Source organism: Onychostruthus taczanowskii, unplaced genomic scaffold, assembly GCF_017590055.1.
Source record: "Onychostruthus taczanowskii isolate IOZ18803 unplaced genomic scaffold, ASM1759005v1 scaffold120, whole genome shotgun sequence".
Taxonomy (NCBI): Eukaryota; Metazoa; Chordata; class Aves; order Passeriformes; family Passeridae; genus Onychostruthus; species Onychostruthus taczanowskii.
In genome coordinates this window covers 620,273-641,458 of record NW_024498352.1, presented here as the reverse complement: position 1 = coordinate 641,458, position 21,186 = coordinate 620,273, and the positions used below count along the sequence as shown (strand labels likewise).

The window sequence follows — 21,186 nt, the reverse complement described above, 5'->3', positions numbered from 1 at the left end:
GTTGTACTTGTGGCACCATCACTCCAGTGACCAGCATCTCACTTCTGTGTCATGTCTGGTGCTTCAATCTGAGCTGTTAATATACTTCTACCACGTGGCAGAGAAGTGTTATTTAAAAAGGAAAAAAAAGTTTATTTTGCATTTATTAAATAAAAAAGTAAGGGAACAAATCTTGTTATTGCTTTTATCATGAAACAACATCTTATTGAGGTAAAAGGTGATAAACTCATAGTAAATTGTTTTTTCCACTGACTTGTTACTCCCTAGTATATGGTCTAACTAGCACAGGAAAAAATATAGTTTAAAAAAACAGACAACTAGGACAAACATGATTATCTATGTTCACCAGTACATTTTTATGTCCTAACATTGTCAGTAACACACTTTTGCTATGATTATGTGTGAAATTTACGTGACTGTAGCTCACATAGCTGAAATATTCAGCTCAGTGAATATTCAGATTAAATATTCAGCTCACTAGCTGAACTACTTCAGAGATCAAAATGGATGCATTTGTCTGTACAGTTTATAGTCCCTGTAGAACCAGTTTGCAAATGATTGCAGAGGTGAAATTGGCCTCACATCTGAGCTTTCTGAATCTATTGGCAGTGACTGTATATTCTAGGGAGATGAGCATCATCTAAGTACTTACTAAAAATACAGAAAAGTGGTAAATAATGTAAAACCTGTGCTCAGGCCCTGTGGACTGGGAGCCTGAAGTATTGCAGATTCCTGCAGTCTGAAAAAAAAAAGCATCCCTTCTCGTTCTGACACAAGGAACTCATACAGTTCCTGGTGAATCTGTGCAACTATTTCCACAGTTTTAAAGCTGCAGCCAAATTTTCTAGTGCTGACAGATTATGCTGTGGAGGTCTGTTACACATTTATACACTATGAACACCAAATGTGCCTCAGCAACAGGTTAATTGCCCTGAGAGGTGCTTGTTTCAGATAACTGGGATGGATGTGTAACTGGTCCGAACTGGTGATCAGTTCACTTGATACAGAGTGAGGTATTCTGAGCATATAATTTCTGTAAATTATCTTTGAAGTCTTCTAATGTAGAATTGATGTTGCACCCCGATCGCGGAAGGAGCAGTGACGCCAGTCACCCGCGTACTCCAAACTCCTTTCGCTTTCGGTGTGTGTGCGCCAGGGGTGGCTGTATTCCGACTCAGGCACGAGCAGGCAGGAACCACAGTTCAGCCACTGGCTGGGATCCAAACTGCCAGGAGTGGCCGATAAACGTGGACCCAACGTCTAAGCATGGAGGCAAAGGAAGAAGGAAGGGCTCTTTGCTTGTTTTCTCCAAGCTGCCTTTATTCTTTCCCGTGATGGGAGCAGAGCCGGGGCACTGTGTGGGAGCAGCTCAGGTCACGCAGAGCCTCGCAGGAGCGGGCAAGATGCAGGAGTGGCGCGGCTCGAAGTGGGACAGTGGCAAAAGAGCAGGGAAACGGAGAAAAACAGTGGTTTTAGGCGGGGGGGGGGGGGGGGGTGGGCATGGAATCCTGGGAGGACATTGTCTAGCAAATCAATGTCTGGATAGGAGTGACCTGGGGTGACAACTGTAAACATAGCCTAAAGCGGGAAAGCCACAGACCAATGGCAGAAAGGAAAAGTCACAACTGACAGGGAATTCTCTAGATAAAGGGGGGTGACAGACAATGACAGACATTCTACAGGGGCAGGATTTTTGAGGGTAGACAGGGAAAAGTCTGGAATTCTTGTAACTGCCATGGTGAGACGGGATCAACAACTTTAGACACAGACTAAACATATTCTTCAAACCCCCACTGCTGCTGGCAGGGAGAGACCAAATATCTTGAAATCCCCACTGCCACATAGAATATCTATTATTTTAATATATTATCATACAGTACTCCTTAAAGACATTTTTAACTATGTGACTACTTCCTAAAATTAAGCAGAAAACCCATTAACATAAGCATTAAATAGCTGGTTTCTTCACTCCTAGTGTTTGGCATCTTTGAGACATTTAGAGGAAACAAGTGGTCACAGACCTAAATCTAGGTGTTTTTTTCTGATGTCCAGATGTTGGTTAACACAGTAAAGTTAATATTCTTCTGGAGATAATACAGTCCATTCTTCAAGGTCTTTCATTGATGGCCTTCAGTCAGTGAGGGAGATGCTTACATTTTGGTGCATAATGGAATCCAAATAATCAAAGTCAAGTTTGCACTTTTCATTGAGACAAAATAGATATTTGTTTCTAATCCAAGTGTATGATGGAGATATGGAAGAGGGCTACCTACATGGCTATTGAGTTAGACTACATAAAAGTGATGATTTTCAGAAAATGCAAGTAGTTTAGAAGAAGCACCAAGACAGTTGATTTTGTAGCAGATGCTATTTGTTACTTGCTGGTAAAGCATTCTTTCAACATTTTTCAGTTGTTTTCTGCTCTGAAATGATTACATGAAAGTAAACGAGCAGTAATTACATTTGGTGAGGAGGTTTCCATTTTTTGCCCAGCTTTGGTTTCCACCCTGTTAACTGGTGTCGACATCTGTTGAACTGAGAGTTTATTAAGGCAATGTGTCCTTCTTGAAGCTATGTCTTAACCTGGTGTAAAATTCTGAATAAATAACTGCTGGCTGTTCCACTGGATTCTTTGCAAAACTTTTCAATATATGCCCCAGAACATGCCCTAATTTCTAGACAGTTTTTAACTTCCTTCGAGATGTTGATTTATTGTAACACCTTGTATGAATTTGTTGCAGATTAATTTCTCTGAGCATGTCCAGGCCTATAAGTTAATTTTAGCTCAACAGCTAACTTGAAACAACCAGAATAGAGAAAGATATTACAGTAGATATTCTCTTTAGAAAAGACTGATGATTTCATTCAGTGTCTCAGGATCCTGGACTTTAATCTTCCAATGAACCATTGAATGTCTGTCTTTGTAAATGTAAAGTTCACATTTTTATCTTTCTGTTAAATCTTTTAAAAGAAGGAGTGGGTGTCTGTGGAAGGCATGGGGACAGGGAGTGTTTTTCTTTTAAATTATTAGAAATTTTCAGCCAAGTGATGAAGCAAATGATTCTTTGGATGCATTAATAATCTTTTGAAGATGTCCATGCAGATTACATTTATACATATGTGCATTTAGAAATGCCTGCTTTTTTAAAATTAATCATTTTTATGTGTATAATGTTGTGTATTTGCTGCTTTAAATGTGACAATATTCACTTTTATTTTAAATATATCTACCTCAGTGTAAAGTATACATCACTGTAGCAGTTCACACTAGTGGTGTGCAGCCTTCCTTGATTTGTGGATCTCTACAAATTTTGTAATGAAATATGGATGTTCTACAAATATTTGTAGATTACTGTATGTCATATTTGAGTCTTCCATGAAGCCCTTCAGAAGTATTGTGTGTTCCTACAGTCCATAAAAAACTATTTGAAAATTACTGCATTATAATAACAAAAAGCTTATGTATGTTCATTCTCTCTTAACCAGGTCATGCACTCATAGAACTTTGGATAAATTTTTTGCTGCATTTAGAAAAGAAAAAAAAAAAAAACAAAACCAAAACAAGACAAAATAAAAAAAATCCTCACTTTGCATTATAAGCAATTATTAGCAGATTTACAGCGTAATTCTATTGAAATTCTCAATCATATTGCCTCTACTGTTTTCTGTAGCTGGTATGATGCTACTTATGGCTGTTAGAAAGATAAAGGGAAATTTTGCCTAGTATAATTCAGATTTCTGTTTCACATTTACCGAGTCCAAAATTGCAACCAAGATCTAATTTTGTACACATCAAGATGTATATTTGAACAAGACTGGATGAATTAAACAACAATCTGTTGCTTCTTGTACTGTTTATCAACCCTTACACAGGCCATCTGTTTATGACAGTTATGACTTGTCTCCTTCTAATTAATCTACCATTCTTAAAACTTTCAGTATAATTTTTGGCAAGGAAAAAAATATTTTGGTCTTCTTAACTTTTTTGGGTGGGAATAGGAGAAAAGGTTACTTTTATTTATATAGACATCCCAGAAAGTGATTATTTATTTTTAAAAAATTTGTTTGCATGGAAAATGAAATTAAATCTTTTACAAAAAGGAACCATGTCTTAATGTCGTATCTGTAATTAGAGTTTAAGACTAAATTCCTAACTTGAGATCTTAATAAAAGGTTTTCATTAAAGGAGTATGAAATACATTAGTAGTACATCATAATGCCATTCTCCAATATAATCAGTCAGAAAAGCGCTCAGATTCAAAATACCCAGCAAGATGCATAAGCTTGCGCTTCTTTCATTACAATTGAGTGAAATTTAAGTGTTTTCTTCCTAGCTTGCACTGAATTTTGGAAGAAAAGGTCTTGCATTTGGGATTTTGTTTCTTGGAATTTCAGTCTTCTTAGAGGGTTTGGGAATGACTTTGCTATAAATTTAGTCTGTGGAACGGTCTGTGGAAAAAAAAGGTGAGGTCTCCAAACCTGCAGCTACCTTTGTTCTTTTCTCTTTCCTTGCCTTTCTTGTCATAGATCCATCATCCCTTGCATAGGGATAAGCTGGTAACAAGGGAGCAAAAAGTCCACAGTTTTCTTCTGCTTGCAGCATTTTGGTGGCAAAATCTGTTAGTGGGTAAATGAAGATTGTCAGCTATAGAGGAGGTAGTGTCTCCCACCACTAGCGAAACTTGTAGGTGATGTTCATGTATGAAACTTCTGTCTGTTAATAATTTTTTCCTTTTTCCCCTCCATGATAAAGCTTGCTTTACTTTACTTTCCTGAATTTTTCACATTGCCATTTCATTGAGTGAAATGTTAAGATTATGGCTTTTGTTCAGGTTAGAATTCTTAAAAGTACTTCACACGGCCCTGAAATACTAGCTTCCCAACAGCATTTTACTCATTTCCTGGGTGATTCTACAGCTTGACAAATCTGTGGGCACAATTTGTTTGCCAAAGTAAATTAAAGTGTAGGTGTATGAATAATTTCTAATTATCCTAATTTTAGTGTCATTTACATTGCAAATAAATCAGTAGTTAACAGTATAAGCTCATTCTTCTTTTGGGTTTGAGTCTATGTTGAATTTTACTGTTCAGTTTACAGAGGAGTCATTTAGTTTTCATAATTACTTAATAGAGTAGGAATTATGATGCTCTTGAGCATGACTCCGAGCAACAGATGGGCTGAAAGAAAAAAGAAAAGTAACAGACAGAATTGACAGAAAATATTTTAAACAGGGAGGCTTCAGAAGGCTGGAAGAGGCGTTATCACGTATAGACTTAACAGAAGACTCAGTTATCTAGCAGTGTCCTGACTAATGTACTAGCTGATAATGGATTTTACAGGGTAGGTTCTATGCAGCATCATATTTTTTTGTGCAAGCAAAAGGCTTTAAGTACAAGGGTTAGGGGTTTACAGCTGTAAGCACAGTTCCAGCACAAGTAGAGTTTGGAATGGAAAGAAATTTAAGCGCCTCTTTTTTTTTTTTTTTTTTTTTTTTTTTTTTTTTTAGCAATTACTGTCAATATGATTGAAGACAGACATGCTGAGGCAAAAAGCAATAACAACAAAATGTGGTGGAAGTCCATTTCAGCTTTGGGGATGTATTGTCTGCAATATAGTAGAACAAAAGATATCCAGGATAAAAGCAGTGCTCATAACTGTAGAAAACAAAGATATTGATCTATTGCAAGGATCAAAATTATTTTTTATAGTACATGCACAAAGGTGTGTTCACTGTTGAAATTTATCTGTAGCAGCACTGTTGATATTTCTGAGTAATGTTCATGGAATCTTGTGGATATCAGGGAGACGGAGAAAAATACTTCCTGGGAAAAAGTTTGTTTTCTTTTTCTCCTCTTGCTGTTGAAGAAAAATGGAACTGTTGAGTTCAAATGTCGTCATACTGACCTGTTGGTTTTGTCTCATTCATGCCTGGTCATGCCTGGTGTGCATACAATTCAGCTAAATATTAAGAGTGGACTTTCAGCAGCATAGAAATTAGTTATAAGTTTGGAAATAACTCAACAACATATTTACCACATTGGCTTTATTAATGGATGCAGTGGGAATACAGTTGTGATCCACATTGTTTAACAAGGATTGGGACCCTGTCACATGTACACCATGTCATTTGTAATGGAATGTAGAGCAGGATAGGCCCCATAACAGGTGTCAAGACAAGGCAAATAGGAGTGAATTTATCTGCTGAGTTCATGTATCTGGAAATTTCAGTTAGTAGCAGTTCAGTTAGTTTTGCTTTCATGGTCACCACTCTGCTAACACAACTGCTTAGCCTTCTGCATTATGAAACAGAAAATGATTCACCACGTTTTCTTCCTCATAAAATTCTAAAATTCATGCTGCTCAAAAGTATAAATAATATTGAAAGTAATTATTCTTCTGGCAGAAAGGAGAAAATTTGTTTCTTCAGCCTGTGTGACTGCTTACACATCAAGAAAAGACTCGAAACTGCTGCAGATGTGCTATAGATAAATGTTTGCCACTCTCTAACAAGATTCCGTGTATACCGTCTTCATTTGGATAGTGTTTGACTGTTTGGATCCTTTCCATAAGCTAAAATTTGCTTAATTTTTTACCTGATAGTAGAACAGACTGCGTTAGCATTCCCAGAAAGATTGTTTTTACAGAAAATATGACACCATTTTGCTTTATTTTTACAGAAAAAAAAAGGTATTCATTTATCTGAGTGATACCACTGCTAAAGGAAAGGACTTTTTCTGTGATAAAACTAAGGGTTTTCTGAAATACTCCAGTGTTGATCAGGCTGTTTTAGGCTACAGGTTTTAAGCTTTATTAATGAGTAAATTAATACCTGAAACTTCCAGTGGTTGTCTGTCTTAAAATGTGGTTGTTTGTGACTGTCACTAGCCATAGTAAGATGACTTCCACTTAAGTTTGCAAGCATGAGTTCATTAAGTGTATATAGATTAACACATGTGGTGTTGTTTGTACAATTACAGATAATTGAGATCCACAGTTTAGCAGAGGTCTTCTTCTTCCTCGCAAGAATACTCATAAACATTGCTTATCAAAAAGCAGACATTCTGCTTTTTGGAAAAGTAAATACCTGATTCAAAATCAGATAGTTTTGGTTTTTTTTTTTTATTCTTCTAAAACAATGGGGTCTGTATGCATGCCAATTCTTTATCTAGCCCATAAAATCTTCATTATAACTTCATTATTTCAGTTTCTGGTTTTCTTTTGCTCAAGGTGTCCTGAATGAAGTTATTAGGTAAGCTATTGCATTCTTACACAACCATATAAGAGGGAAAAATCTTCATGTTTATTAAGGTGTTTATGTTACGGAGCCAAAAGGAAAATTAAAGACCACTAAGCAACTTAGATAAGCAGTTACCTTAGGCTGGCTGTGCATTTTTTCCCCTGTCAAAACCATATTTATATTTTAAATTGGGCATTTTCTTAATGTGTAGTACTAATAATTGGACATGCTCTATTTGGTATAAACATGTAGATGCTGTATTTTCTGATCCAGTTGGATTTTGTTAGAGAAAAGGTTCTACTGTACTAAACTGCTTTGCTGTAGAGTTCCCACAAAGTGGCCTTTATTTTTAAGGGAATGGATTAGATGCCTAAAGAAATACTTAATAAGACAAGTATTTTTCAAGCCCTTAGGAACTAGCATTTTTTGTTTGCATTTCACCATGCTAATTATTGTTTGAAGAGTTCTGTAGGTGATTACACTTGGCTCATTTTATGGAGTTTCATTCTATTCATTATACAGGACAGCTAATTAATGCTGGAAGTGTTATTGTTCTAGAGAGATAGTGTAACCATTCAACTGCAAACATCTTGGAGATGCACGGTAGGTATCAAATATTGACACCTTACTCTTTAAGGAATTACAGATAATTTATGGTTTTTCTCATCAAAACTCAGCTTTAGCTGTCATAGAAGAATAAACACAGCTTAATTTAGATATTAAAAAGAAGGATCTTCGAAACAAGTTTTCTGAAAGTAGTTCCCTTGTTATTTTTCAAGCCAACTTGTGATGATTCACAGTATGGAACCTTTTAAAATTATTTTCATTTCTTCCAGTCAGCTGTGCTCACTCAGCATCCAGTTGTATTGATTTATATGAACAAGCTCAGTTGCATTAGTCATAATGAAATTAATGGCAAGTTACATCACTTTTCTCTGACTGTGTTTTCCGAAGCAGAACAATATAACTGCATTGGAATGTATTAAATGTTATGTTAACAGACACAGAATCCTGTGTTAAAGTTAATTTATGTTGAGCTGTGTATTGATATATGCTGACAAAACTAGGAAAATGCAAAATTGAGGCTGACAGTCTCTCTTTCCCTGATTGTATAGGTTTGTTGCAGAATATGCTGTATGTAACTTCATGCTGTGATCTGAGACCCAAGCAACAATTGCTGCAATAGGAAACAGTCAAAGCAGTCTGTCAGCCACTGCATCAAACCTTATTGTCCTTTTTGGCTGCCTTTTAGATCTCTAAAGTTACTTTCAGTAATATACTTTAACTCAGCAATTTTAAGAAAAACATTATATCAATTCCCATCTTCAGTGAAACAAAACAAACACCTATATTATAGGTATCTAACAAATAGATTATTTATAAAAACATGTGTTTTGATCTCACTTTATTTTACTTTAAAAATCACATAGAGTTAACATCTTGGCAATAGTTTCAACTCTACTTTGACAAATATCTTTGTGATATTTGGGATGGTAGGGATAGCTGCACATCTGGAAGGGTAACATGGACCTTGCATTAGCTTGTTTTGTGCCTTCTTCCGTGGGTGCCCAGCCTTCTCTGCATGTAAAGATTCATTTCTCCTTGACAAAATACAGTGTTTGCACTTCCGCTGATCATTGCAAAGCCTTTAACAGCAAATACTATTCCCAGAGCTGCCTTAAACACTCATCCACAAATGTACTCAGGCATAATTAGATAAGAAGTCTGCACAAGCTTAAGGTTGTAAAATAAATGCTATCACTGCCTGTGCTCATATCATCCTGGCTGTGTCCTAGCTTCATATCCCCTCCTGCTCAACTAGGTTTTCTCCCTTCAACAGTGGAGACAGAAACATTGTTACCATTTTACTTAAACTGTGTGCCTTACTCTTGAACTAATTGCCTTGGCTGTTAAGTGCCTTCAAAATTGCGGTTCCTGGAAAAACTAAGTTGTTCCATAGCTCTAGCTGTCCATATGCTGTATCTTTTGAATCACAGAATTGTTTAGGTTGGGAAAAATCTTCAAGATCATTCACTCTAACCATTATGCCAACCATAAACTGCCAAGTCCAGCACTAATCCAAGTTCAAGTCCCTGAGTGTACATCTGCATGTCTTCCAAATACCTCCAGGGATGGTGACTCCACCACTGCCCTGGGCAGCCTTTCCTGGTGATTGACAACGCTTTTGGTGAAGAAAGTTTCTCAATATCAAATCTAAACTTCCCCTGTCTCAACTTGAGGCTGTTTCACCTCATCCTGTTTCTGTTACTTGGGAGAAGAGGCTGATCCCCACCCAGCTTCAGCCTCCTTTCAGGGAATTGTAGACAGCATAAAAGCAACCCCTGAGCTGTCTTTTCTCCAGGATAAACACCCCCAGCTCCCTCAGCTGCTCCCCATCAGACTCGTGCTCCAGACCCTTCCCCACCTCCAGTGCCATTCTATGGACACCCTCCAGCATCTCAATGTCCTTCTTGTAGTGAGGGGCCCAAAACTGAGCACAGAATTTGAGGTTATACCTGACTAGCTGTACATCTTCAGTGAAGCTTCCTAAATGTAGCAGTCATAGTAAGTGTTAATCATATAGGTAACAATTAGTTGTTGATGAAAGAGGGCAAAACTAGTGTATGAAGACATTCTAAGCAAAATTAAAGTATCTTAAAAGTAAGAAACAGCTGAAAGAGCGGTGATGGTGCACATGGATTATTTTGTCTGAATGTTGTTTTTTCAGACTCCTTTTTTAATGCTATGGAAATGCTGTAATAATTAATCAGTCACATCACTAGGTAATATTGACTGTTGCTGCTATTTTTCAGATTGCTTTTCTAATACAAGCCTAAGCATTTCTTCAGTATGTTATAGACTAATTTTGACTTTCCTACCACCATCTGAAGTTGAATATTTTTTCCCTTCTCTTTATGGACCTCTCTTTGAAATAATAGCTTTCATACTGTGGTCCTTGAGAATGTGGGAAGTAGCTGTTAGACTGGTATTAAACACACAGGTCTTTTACAAAGAAATTTGACAATCAGGATGTGTGATACTTTATCAGATATATTGAGGGTTTGCATTGGTTTGTTTGTTCACATTTCTAGCAGTTCACCGCACAGCCAAAATGTTACAGATGTGCACATAGAAAGCATTCTGTTATGTTCAATGAAAACTTTTTTATTATTATAATTTATTTAGGAAAAAAAGAAAAACAGTTAAGGAGGAAACATAATGTGCCAGAGAATAATATTCCAGAGCTATGAAGAGTTTTAATAAAGATGTTAATATTCTATCTTATCAAATATTCATGTATTTATGTGGACTATACAAATATATCTACATGTATTTATGTACAAATCTTTTCTTTCATGTTTAATTTTTTGTTATTTTGTATTCTGTTAATTTCATTCAAAATGCGTCATATTTCATAAGACCACTCAGTTTCTGTTCTGCCTATCCCTTTCAAACATAGCTGCCTTTTGAAAACATAATGCATAGTGTCTTGAAAAGCACAGTGATTTTTTTTATTCTGTTCAGTGCTGTTCTGTCTAGCCCTTGGTCTAAGTTCCCAGGCATACCACTATAGAAGATTACACAACAACCCTAACCCTATTGCATGAACCCCAGTTTTCCAGTCTTCATTTACCATATTGCAAGAAGACTGAGTGATGAGAATGAGTATGAACTGTCTGGGTTAGAGAAATAAGTAAGTGATTCTTATGAATAATAACCTGTACTCTTAAAGTAGAGAACAGTAAATACTGTATCAATGTCTTAAATGGCATTGGGTTTTTTCTGGGAGTTAAAAAGTACTGCATGGTTATTGAAGTACATGAACAACCTGTCTGTGGTTTGTTTGGGTGCATTGCCTGTTACAATTTTGAAAGTATTGCCTTTTACTTTTTGCGTGTTCTGGTGAACAGTCAAATATCTAACCCCTTCTTGGGTACGAAACAGTTATACATCAGGAGTTATACAATGAAATTCTAAACTTTCAATAGCCATTTTCTTCCACTTTTAGGTTGTGTACATAAAATTTCTTTTTGTAAACAGTTTTTGTCTTCTAGGAAGTATTTATTTGGCTCTTTTGTCTCAATTTGATTCAATTTTATGTACTAAAATTGTATCTGTTTTACTCCACTTGCTGCTAAGCTTATCAAAACTTAGAAGTTGTTACACTGAGTCATGATTTAAGTAGTTATTGTTCTACCATCAAACAGTGTAAAATTCTTTAGTTCGTGACAGAAGTAACGTGCTGTCATGCATTAATTAGATGTTCTTCATCCTTCAGTCTTTTAATCTTTTTCATGTGTACCCTTTCAAATTGATGAATTTATGACTCCTCTTTAAAAAGGCAAAATGCATAATTCTGTTGTTCTTGAGCTTAGGACCTGTGTTTTCAACATTTTCTGTCTTTGACAGAATGAGTACAGACCTCTGTCACAGATGTCATCCTTTGTCTCAGCAAGTATTTGCAGACCATCGAGCAGGCTTTTCAAAGTCACTATTTATTAATCAGAAGAATACAGTAGCTAGATTCCTTAGGAGAAAAAGACAAAGCTAAATGTACAAAAGGGTGTGTTCCCACATCATTTAGGATTACTTTCTGTCATTCTCCAAAGAGGCACACTCTAATCTTGCCTGATCTCACAATTGAACAGGCTAAACCGTTAAATTCCCTCTCTGGGAAAGCATCTTTAGTCTCTACCCCGTCTCTTATAATCCCATGTGACTAAGAGCTAAAGTAAAATTCTTCTTTTTTTAGAGCCAGCATTTCTACATCTGAATTTTTATTTCTTCTGTGAAATTTGGACTTGAAAAACTGAACTCATTAACCAGAACAGTCTGTTAATTGTAATATTTTGAATTATGTAAGTGTACGTATTACATATGTACATTGTACATATTATTGTCTAATAGCCTAAAATTGTATATTAATTATTATTTTAACACTTTAGTAACACTTATTATTAAGATTTTATCATTATAATATTATATATATAATATTATATAAATTATGTTACATTGTTATATATAAATATTATTTATATTACTATTTAACACTTTCTTATGTAACACTTTATTAAGTGTTGCAAAGTGATTTTTCTAGCTTCTGCCAGTTTATCATCTTAAACTGTTCCAGTAAGACATTAAGTGATCTTTACATCTCTCCATATTTGATGTTCTGCCTTCTGTGACTGTGTCTATAGCTCCTGGAGTACTCTAAGGAATAGCTTTTTGGAACCATTCACAGAAGTTTAGGAGCACTTCTTACACCAGATATCCAAGCAATTCAGAATTTCAAAACAGGTTGTTTCTTTCCTATCTCTCTAGGTTAATGCATTGCATGTACATCAGATCATTGAGGTTTACAGATCTGGCTTTTTGCTGTTCTTCGATAGTGGCTGTTGTATCTGAGTGCTACTAAGCTTCTGTGTACAACAGCAGCTTAGAATTACAGCTCTCAGAGATTAGGTGTCTTTAAATAAGTCCAAGCCACATTATGTGTTTTGAAAAGACAGTATTTAAATTTCCTTGTTCTTGATTAAAAGGTTTCAGTTAATTTTTGCTGTCTTTATTAATGACAGAAAAAAAATGTTTTTGTCTGTAGACTGGAAGAAGTAATTTTAAAAGTCCATAGCACATCTTCTCAATACTCTACTGATGTAAAAAAAAAAAAGAAATGTACATATCCCTGTCCACAGAGTCAGTTTTCTCAGAAAGGAAAATCTGACAGAAAGGCAGTCAGATTGACAAGGCTTGGTTTGCACTTGCTACATCAGTGCTGCCTGTTCCCAGTCATCTTTCTGTGCTTAAGATGTGGTTTCCAGGAAAATTGGTGCCATGAGTTTCTTGGGGATTGAAGCCAGGCTTACTGTCTTCCATTGATAATTAGGCTATTTGTGTGACAATGGTTAGAAATCACTTCAGTGTAAAATAGTACAAAGAAAATGAGTTATGTTTTAATGTCCCCAGGAAAGTGAAAATTGAGCTGGTATATGACAACTTGGTCCATAGGGGCTATTTTAGCTTAAGACCTAGGGTTTAAAAGCAGCAACTCCAACCACTTTTGCAATCCATTTCTGAAATGGTTATTTTTTAACATTTTTATAAGAAGTCTGCAGTCAGGACAGAAGTAAATATGCTGCATGCCTTTCAGTTCGTAGTACTAAGGTCTTTTTGCATCCTTGTTTTGAAGATTTGGGAGGGGGGAATGCTTTGTTTTTATTTGGTTTTTGCTGTTGGTATGCATTGAGTAAAAGATACTGAAATGGCTGAAAAGTCACAGAGCTTATGTTTGGGATTAATAGATTTAATTTAGACTGCAGATATATTTATGATTAATTCATTGTTGTCAGTGTTGGATTTTTTCTTGAGAGACCTGTAAAAAACACAACAAACCATTTTCTATGACTACCCATAGGTTAGCTTTGTTCTTAGTATGGCCTTCTGGGGAAACAGGTGCTTAATAGTTGTAACATTTAAGATAATTTTGAAAGATCGTTCTTTTCTTCATTTTCAATTTAATTTCTAGTTTAGGGCAAAGCTTTGCTTACATTGTAGGACAACAAGTGGTAAACTTTGTACAATGTACAAATGTTTACAATTTGTACATACTTTTAGTCGCATCACATAGCCAAGATGAAGAAGTAAATCAGGCAATAAGATAAATTTTACTTGGGAAGTCATAGCCCTCTAAGTGCTATACATTTCATGGAGTTTTATCTGTAGGATAAAAGTTGGTTAGCAGTTGCCCATTTTCTTTGTATGAGTTAATTAAATTGGCATTGAGTACAGTAATGTATACTGTACCAACTTAGTGGTAACTGTAATTACCACAACCAAATCATAGCCAAGTAACTCTATACCATTTATTTTTGTGACTCTGAAAGAAAAAATATTTACCTATATTAAATGCATTTTATATAAAAAGTAGAAAATAAATTACTTTTTCTGCATGAGAGGTGTCTCTGTCATCTTTTCTCCCACATGAGGTCTTTTCAGTCCTTGGGATTTCCTTCCTCCAGGATTTTCCTTACGGTTCTTTAGGTAACAAATACATTAAACAATGAGATTTTATTTTCAAAACTTAAACCAGAAATACATATGTGTTACCATTTCTAAACAGCTTCTTTTTTTTAAACTTACAGTAGTATCACTACTTGAGTGGTTTTACACCATACTCCCAAATTAAGGTCAAAATATTATTTCAGAGAGAAGAGATTTAACCAGATTTTCTAAACTCTTAGAGAAAAAAAGGGTTGCTCAAGGAGTACAGTCTGTCTCCTTTTCATTTCCTTGGGGCATCTGGTTAGATTGGTTTCCTGTTGTGGTCATGCCACTCCATCTTTCTGCACTTTGTTGCAGTCCCATCCTTCATTCTGAAGAAATGCCCAAGCGACTTACGCAGAAACGTTCAACAGTAAAATTATCACAGGAGACCTCAAGCAGCCTGAGGCAGATGAAGACAGTAGGGAAAACACTAAATACACCAAGTGTGTTAGAATGCAGGTTGTCCATGCTGAGAAGTGATACAGCATTCCACTGGGAAAACTGTTGAGGTTGGGCAGCTTCACTTCTAAACATATCTAAGATTTACAGAAGTGAAATATTTACTTGTTCACATACCTTTCTGGGCACCGTGTTTTGTGAGCACTTGCTATAAATATTAAAATACCAGTAGTGTAAAATATTTTTTTAAATGAGCACTGACCAATCTCCCTTTTGCATCACTACTGTACCATAGGGAAAGGATTTGCTTGCTCTCCTATATGTCTATTACATGGATGTACTGTGTGGGAATTTAGTTAGGGAATAAAGATTGACATTTGATTATGAGAACAGTGAAATTCAGGGCTACATCCTCTGTTTATGTTTTTACTTTAATTTGAAGGGAACTGCAGTGAAAACCAGGAATGTACTTAAGTGCATGACTGTTAATGGAATTGGCTGAGATTCCTGGTGGAAGGCCAGTTTTTGTACAGATTTTGTCTGTCTTGCTTTGCTGTTTCCTAGTGGCACTGAAATGTAGCTGGTATGAAAGGTCTTGATTACAGAGGAATTAAAAACTAAGTCATACTGCCTGTCAGCTGGATGTACAAAAGCCTGAGCAGAATTAGAGTTTTTACCAGGAAACCAGCACAAAGTGGAGTTTTGGACTGATACATCCATTGTAGCCTTTATTTGCTACAAGATGAACTAAAGGGCTTGATGTGTGATTTATGTCAGGATTTGATGAACAAACATTAATTTAATCATCAAAATACCCTTACAATTTCAAAACAGAAATAAATGAATTGCATAAAAAGCTGTATCATTCAGTGAGTATTTCGTTTGAGGCATAAGCAATATGGATTGTGAGCTATGATTCCTCTGCTGGGTGAGCAAGGTAGCAAAGCAGTGATTTCTTCCACTGCTGTGCATGGTTGCAGCAGCTAAACACCTTTTGACGCATGGAAATGGAAATAGGCATGTACTGCCTTTCTGCACATAGCAGATTAGCTAAACTGCAGGACTTAGTAATTTGCATGGCAGACAACCACCAGCCTCACCAGTGCAAGGACTAAACAGGCACAGTTAGTATTGTGGGCAAAATGACAGAGTTTTTTCTCATGGCATCAAGATTTGCTCTGGAGAATAAAATTCTGTTGCCCTGATTTAAGTTTTTATAGGCATGCATTTGTAAATAAAAGCCTTTCCGATGTATAAGCAATATTTAAGCCATACTGTAGGGAGTGTTATTAACATATATATCTTAAGGTTTCTATTTGTAAATGTAATAATATATTAAGATCAGATGGCAGTGTATTGTCTATATTCAACAGTATTTTACAAATTGCAAGTGTTTGTGTCTAATTGCATGCTAATGTTTAAGTTCCTTTCCTACAAATCACTTTAAATGAAATATCAGAATAATTTTGGTGACTGTTAAAACTTCGGTGCATTCAGATATTTATAATTAACTTGGATAATTTTAATCTTTCTCTTTTGTTTCTAATTCAATAGAGCAACATAAATAAAAGACAGGAAAGACTTTTTACATTGCCTACTTTTGGTCTATCTTGTAGAATATTTTCTTCTCTCTCCAGAGCTTTGTCCATTCATATTTTAAATAAGTCAGGCAAATGAGAGTAACTCTGTAATGCCAACAGCAGCAGAAGATTATTTCAAAATCCACTAAGCTGATCTGTTACACCATATTTTAACACCTGAACGTATTGGTTTCTTTGCTGATTTTATTTTTATTACATCTGCTTATTGCAGATTTTAAGTCTCATAAACTTCTAATTTTTTTTTATAAATTAGGCTCCCCAGGAGTTAGTAGATAACTGTCAAAGCCACCTTAATAGCTTTTGGGTATAAAATAAATTAAAAGATAATACAGTATGTTCTTTTGTATAATTTATGTTTTATACAGGTATTAATAGATAAATATTAATTATATATATATATATATTACATAATGTAAACATATGAAAATAAAAATATAATGGAAAGTTTTCTAAGAGGACTGCATCTTGATAATCCTTGGTTGACTGATTGATTTCTCCTCTGTCTAAAACCCTTAGAGAGATTGGAAATTTTGAATTCTAATTCTTGGACATTTAAGTGATTTTGACATTAATGAAAAAAAGAAAGAAAGAAATGCAAAAATTATTTTTGCATGAATTCATATCTGTCTGTAATGCCCTCATGTAAGGATGATATCAATCATAATTAATTTTTAAAAGCTTTTTTGTCCAGTCTTCACTGAAGGCTGACCAAATGCAGTGCCTTGTCCATTTGCATTTTAGGTAGTAACAGGAAGAAAACAGAAACACAGTTAAGCCTTACAGAGGTTTATTTTCAGTTAAATTGAAATAGGACTTATTGATTAAGGAAGCACTCTACAGTGTAATACGTGCATGTCATTAAAAAATATTTTTAATTGGACATAATTGTGTTCAGTACACCAGATTTCCACACACTTGTATTTGGTATTATTATACAAAACCTGGGGTATTTGTTTCCAGACATAAAAACTAGTTCAAATTAAATTAAGAGTAGGCCAAATATCAGTTGCTTATAGCAAAGATATTTTTATTTTTCTGTTGTAGCAACCTTAGACTTGAAGCCAACACCCACATAGCAGCCACTAGGTTCACAGGTTATGCACAGCTGAAGAGAGACCTTCTCTCTGACATTTCTGTCTGTAGCAGCAGATGCATTGATATGTGTCAGTTTATTTTAATCAGTTTAAAATAAAGTGAGATTAAATTACAATTTGCTCTTAGTGGTAGTGCACTATGGATGAATTTTTCTGGTTTTCTCATCCAGAAGATGTTTCTCTTTCCTACAAACCTGATCCTTTCAACTTCAATAGCCAAGTGCCATTACAACCAAAAAAAAACAGTTTTGCTTGATACAGTTCAAGGATGTAGGGGTGATTTTCCAATTCCAGTTGGAGACATTGCACTTTATCTTCTGCAGAGTAAGAGCTGTACATCAGTTGATTTCCATTCCATAAACCTAGCACTGGAAAAAGAAATATGGTATGTTGCTTTTGCCAAAATAAATGAGACTATAAAAAGGAGAAAAAATAATTGGATGCCTTGTTAAATATTCAAAAAAAAAAGAGATGTTCATATGTCAAATCCAACATCTTCAAACTACTTGGACTATTTTTGTGTGTCCTTCTCAGCTTAATTTCAGTGTGTCAGGTTCTTCCCTCTGATCACTGATCATGTTCTTAAGCCTGGCTGTCGTTAGTGTTGAAACACACTTTTAGGTATTCACTGCTGATTGTGCTACGAGTTCTCAAGTCACAGAATTCAAACTTAGTTTTGTAAGGGTTTTGCTGCATGTTTCATCACTAAATTACTGCCAGGCTTTTGAAGAATAGCAGTGTATTCTGATTATTGTGGGCAATGCACAGAGGAAGAAAAGCTGTTGAGCAATGCAAACATTTTCTTAGCTGAATCTTGTGGCTTGAAGTGTTTTGCTCATGCAAGCAAGAGATGTGTGTGTACTCAGTAAAAGAAAACTTGAGGATGAAATAGCCAAGCTCCTAGCTGCACTGTGTAATCCTTCACTTAAACATGCCTGAGTACTGCAGGATTGCCCTGCAGAAGTATTTAAAAAAAATGTTTCAGGGAAGATCAGAAAAATATTAACTGATAAATCTGGTGTCTGTATAAGGTGAATTAGTTATTATACAGAATGCAGTTAGTGAACATGTGAATAAATGCAACATATAAGGGAAGAGTTGACACAGCTGTTATGAGAGGTTGTACTTCAGTACTTTGGAGAAGTCAGGAAGCAATAAAGAAGACCTGGTCAATACAGTCTGTTGGGATTTCCAGGAAGCATTTCCCACATGGGACGGTGATTTTTTAAAGAGGAAAGAATCCTGAACTGCAGGATTCCTTGCCACAGGATGCATGGATGTTGTTTTGTGGGCTACAAGACTGATCAGATGAACTTGTGAGTGTATAGAGGCATAAACCCCAGTTTAGAAAATGCTTGGGCACATTTGTCATGTGAGGAAAATGTTCTGGAAAAGTATTGTTACATTTTCACTGGTTCTCATGGCCTTTCTTTATCTCCCACTGCTGAATACTGATAGAAACTGCATAGTGTGTCTTTTCTCTAAGCCACTGTGTTCTGGTAAGGGTGCAGTTCCACACATGGAAATTTCCAGAAAATATGGTCATTGGAATTTTCAAATGGCATACCTTCTATGTTTGATAGATGAACTGTGGTAGTATATGACTGCAGTATAACATATAACTTCAGTATAACACTCTTGTCAAAATATTTGTTTTTTCAGAGAGATGTCTGCTAACCTGGGGACAGATTTTGCCAGTGTTTTCTAATGGTCTTTAGTGGCACTTCTATGAAAGCATTCTCTGTTGATTTTCTTCTCTTTTTCAGTTTTACATGAAGCACTGGAAATCGCAAAATATGGTTGTGGCTTTACAAACAGTGGCAAAATATTCAAATGAACTTACAATATTCTAATGTAATGGAAGGTTTTCAGTATTTTTTGCACTACTTCAAGTCTATAACATTTTGTGTGTAGGTACAAAAATCTATAATTACTATAGTTTTTCCTATTCAGAAAAATGTATTCAGAAAGTTTCTGACTATCCATACTTTTTATTATAGTGATATTTTAAAAGGTGTCTGGAAAAATAGAATGAAGTTTATTTTCTGCTATATATTTATATTTTGCAAAATGAGGACTTCTTTTCAAGAGATGTGCTGGAAAGAGACCAGGAAATTGGCATTGTCCTACAAATATCAGTGAAACCATAAAGAAACTATGCAGATGCTTTTATCTTACATTCAATATGTCAGTAACAAAATTCAGTTAATATTTTGGAAAACTGCTGCAAGAAAGAAATTATGCACTACTTACCCTTCCTCAGCTTCTGAGAATGTTTCTGGTGTCTTTTGGCTCATTTTGTTTGCTAATCAAGTCCACGTAGATAATTAAAATAATCCAAATATCCTCACTGCTGTACACCAGCAATACTGTTCTTTGCAGGACCACTGGAAGGTGAGGTGGGCTCTTTTTCTCTTCTTCTAGATCTCATTTACATGCTGATTAGCTAAGATCAATATCTTGTATAACAAGACCTACCAGCTCTTTGTAATTTATCTTTTTTTTTTTTTCCTCCCCTGACATTTGGGAATGTAGCATGTACAAAACAGCCCCATAGCAGCTGAAAAATCAACTCTTTAAAGATACACACATTACTTGGAATAAGTCACTCCTTCATCTTCCCTTTCAACAGCTGCCTTATAATTGGAGTTAAAAACTGTATGAACATCCTACGCCTTGATGATATGCAGGTGGCTGACTTCTACACCAGAAACCTTGGCCTTTTTTCTTAAACTGATACTTTAGCTGCTAAAATTCCTGTTAATAAATCCCAGTTTGACTTCCTGAGTCCATATTTCTGAAAAGTGCTATAGTCCATGGTGACCAGGGTACCAGTGATTTTTATCTTTGGTGTCATTGTCATGTCATGACAAAACCTTCCCAGCCAGTTCAGATCCCTTGTTGTTTCTCCTACATACCTTTTTTCAGTTCATTCAGAACTTCCATATCCTCTTTCTTTTAACAAAGATTCAAATTTTTCTTTTAATTCCTTATCACCTTTTTAACTCTTTCTTTATTTTTTACTGGAAAAGTGTTTGTGAAGAAAAAGTGAAAGTGACACACAGTGTTGCTCTTACATCACCAATATGAACAATGAGAAAAAATGGAATTTTAGAATATAATTATAGAGTGCATGGCATGAGATTTCCTGCAGGGTTTTCTAAAACTATGTCTTATTGACTCACAAAATGTCCTGTTAATCTCAGTGCTGTCTTTGTAGTATTATTTTCCTGGGAAAAAAAAGTGTTAGTAGTATGAAGTCAGTTATTTTCTCTGAAAAGTGAGATAGAATTGTTTTTATTTTGCATTTATTTCAATTTTATTCATTGATCCTTGCTTCTTCTGGAAAAAGTAATTAAAAGAATTTTTATAGATTATGTCTGCTAATTGGTCTATTTATCTTGATTCATAGAAAAATATATTGGAAAATATTTATACCTGTGTGTTTGTATGTGTTTGCACATGCATGTACTTCCAATTTGAAGAGACAGCTTTTTCATTGTTGAGAATTATGAAATATAATGTCATTTACAAAGTGCATGTAAGAACTGCTTGTCAAAACTCAATTTCAGCATTATTCAGTGTGTGCATGGAGCTGAGGCTGCCATCTGCAGAGCTGTGTATTTCATGCCTTTCATGTCGTTCCAGCACTGATAGCCATTGGGAGGTACAGCATGACAATAGAGACGGTGGATGTTGGATGGTGCAAAGAGATCACGGACCGTGGAGCCACCCAGATTGCTCAGCGCAGCAAATCCCTCCGATACTTGGGACTGATGAGATGTGATCAGGTAAGGAGCCTTTGCCTGAGCT

General features: G+C 35.5%; 1 protein-coding gene across 1 annotated transcript in view; it reads left to right on the top strand.

The window, feature by feature from the left end:
- Positions 1–21,186, top strand: part of FBXL17 (F-box and leucine rich repeat protein 17) — a 279,024-nt gene that overhangs the window by 243,234 nt on the left and 14,604 nt on the right. Inside the window, exon 8 of the mRNA XM_041395888.1 lies at positions 21,022–21,164. Coding sequence (XP_041251822.1) covers positions 21,022–21,164 — 143 coding nt within the window. The remainder of the gene's footprint in view (positions 1–21,021; positions 21,165–21,186) is intronic.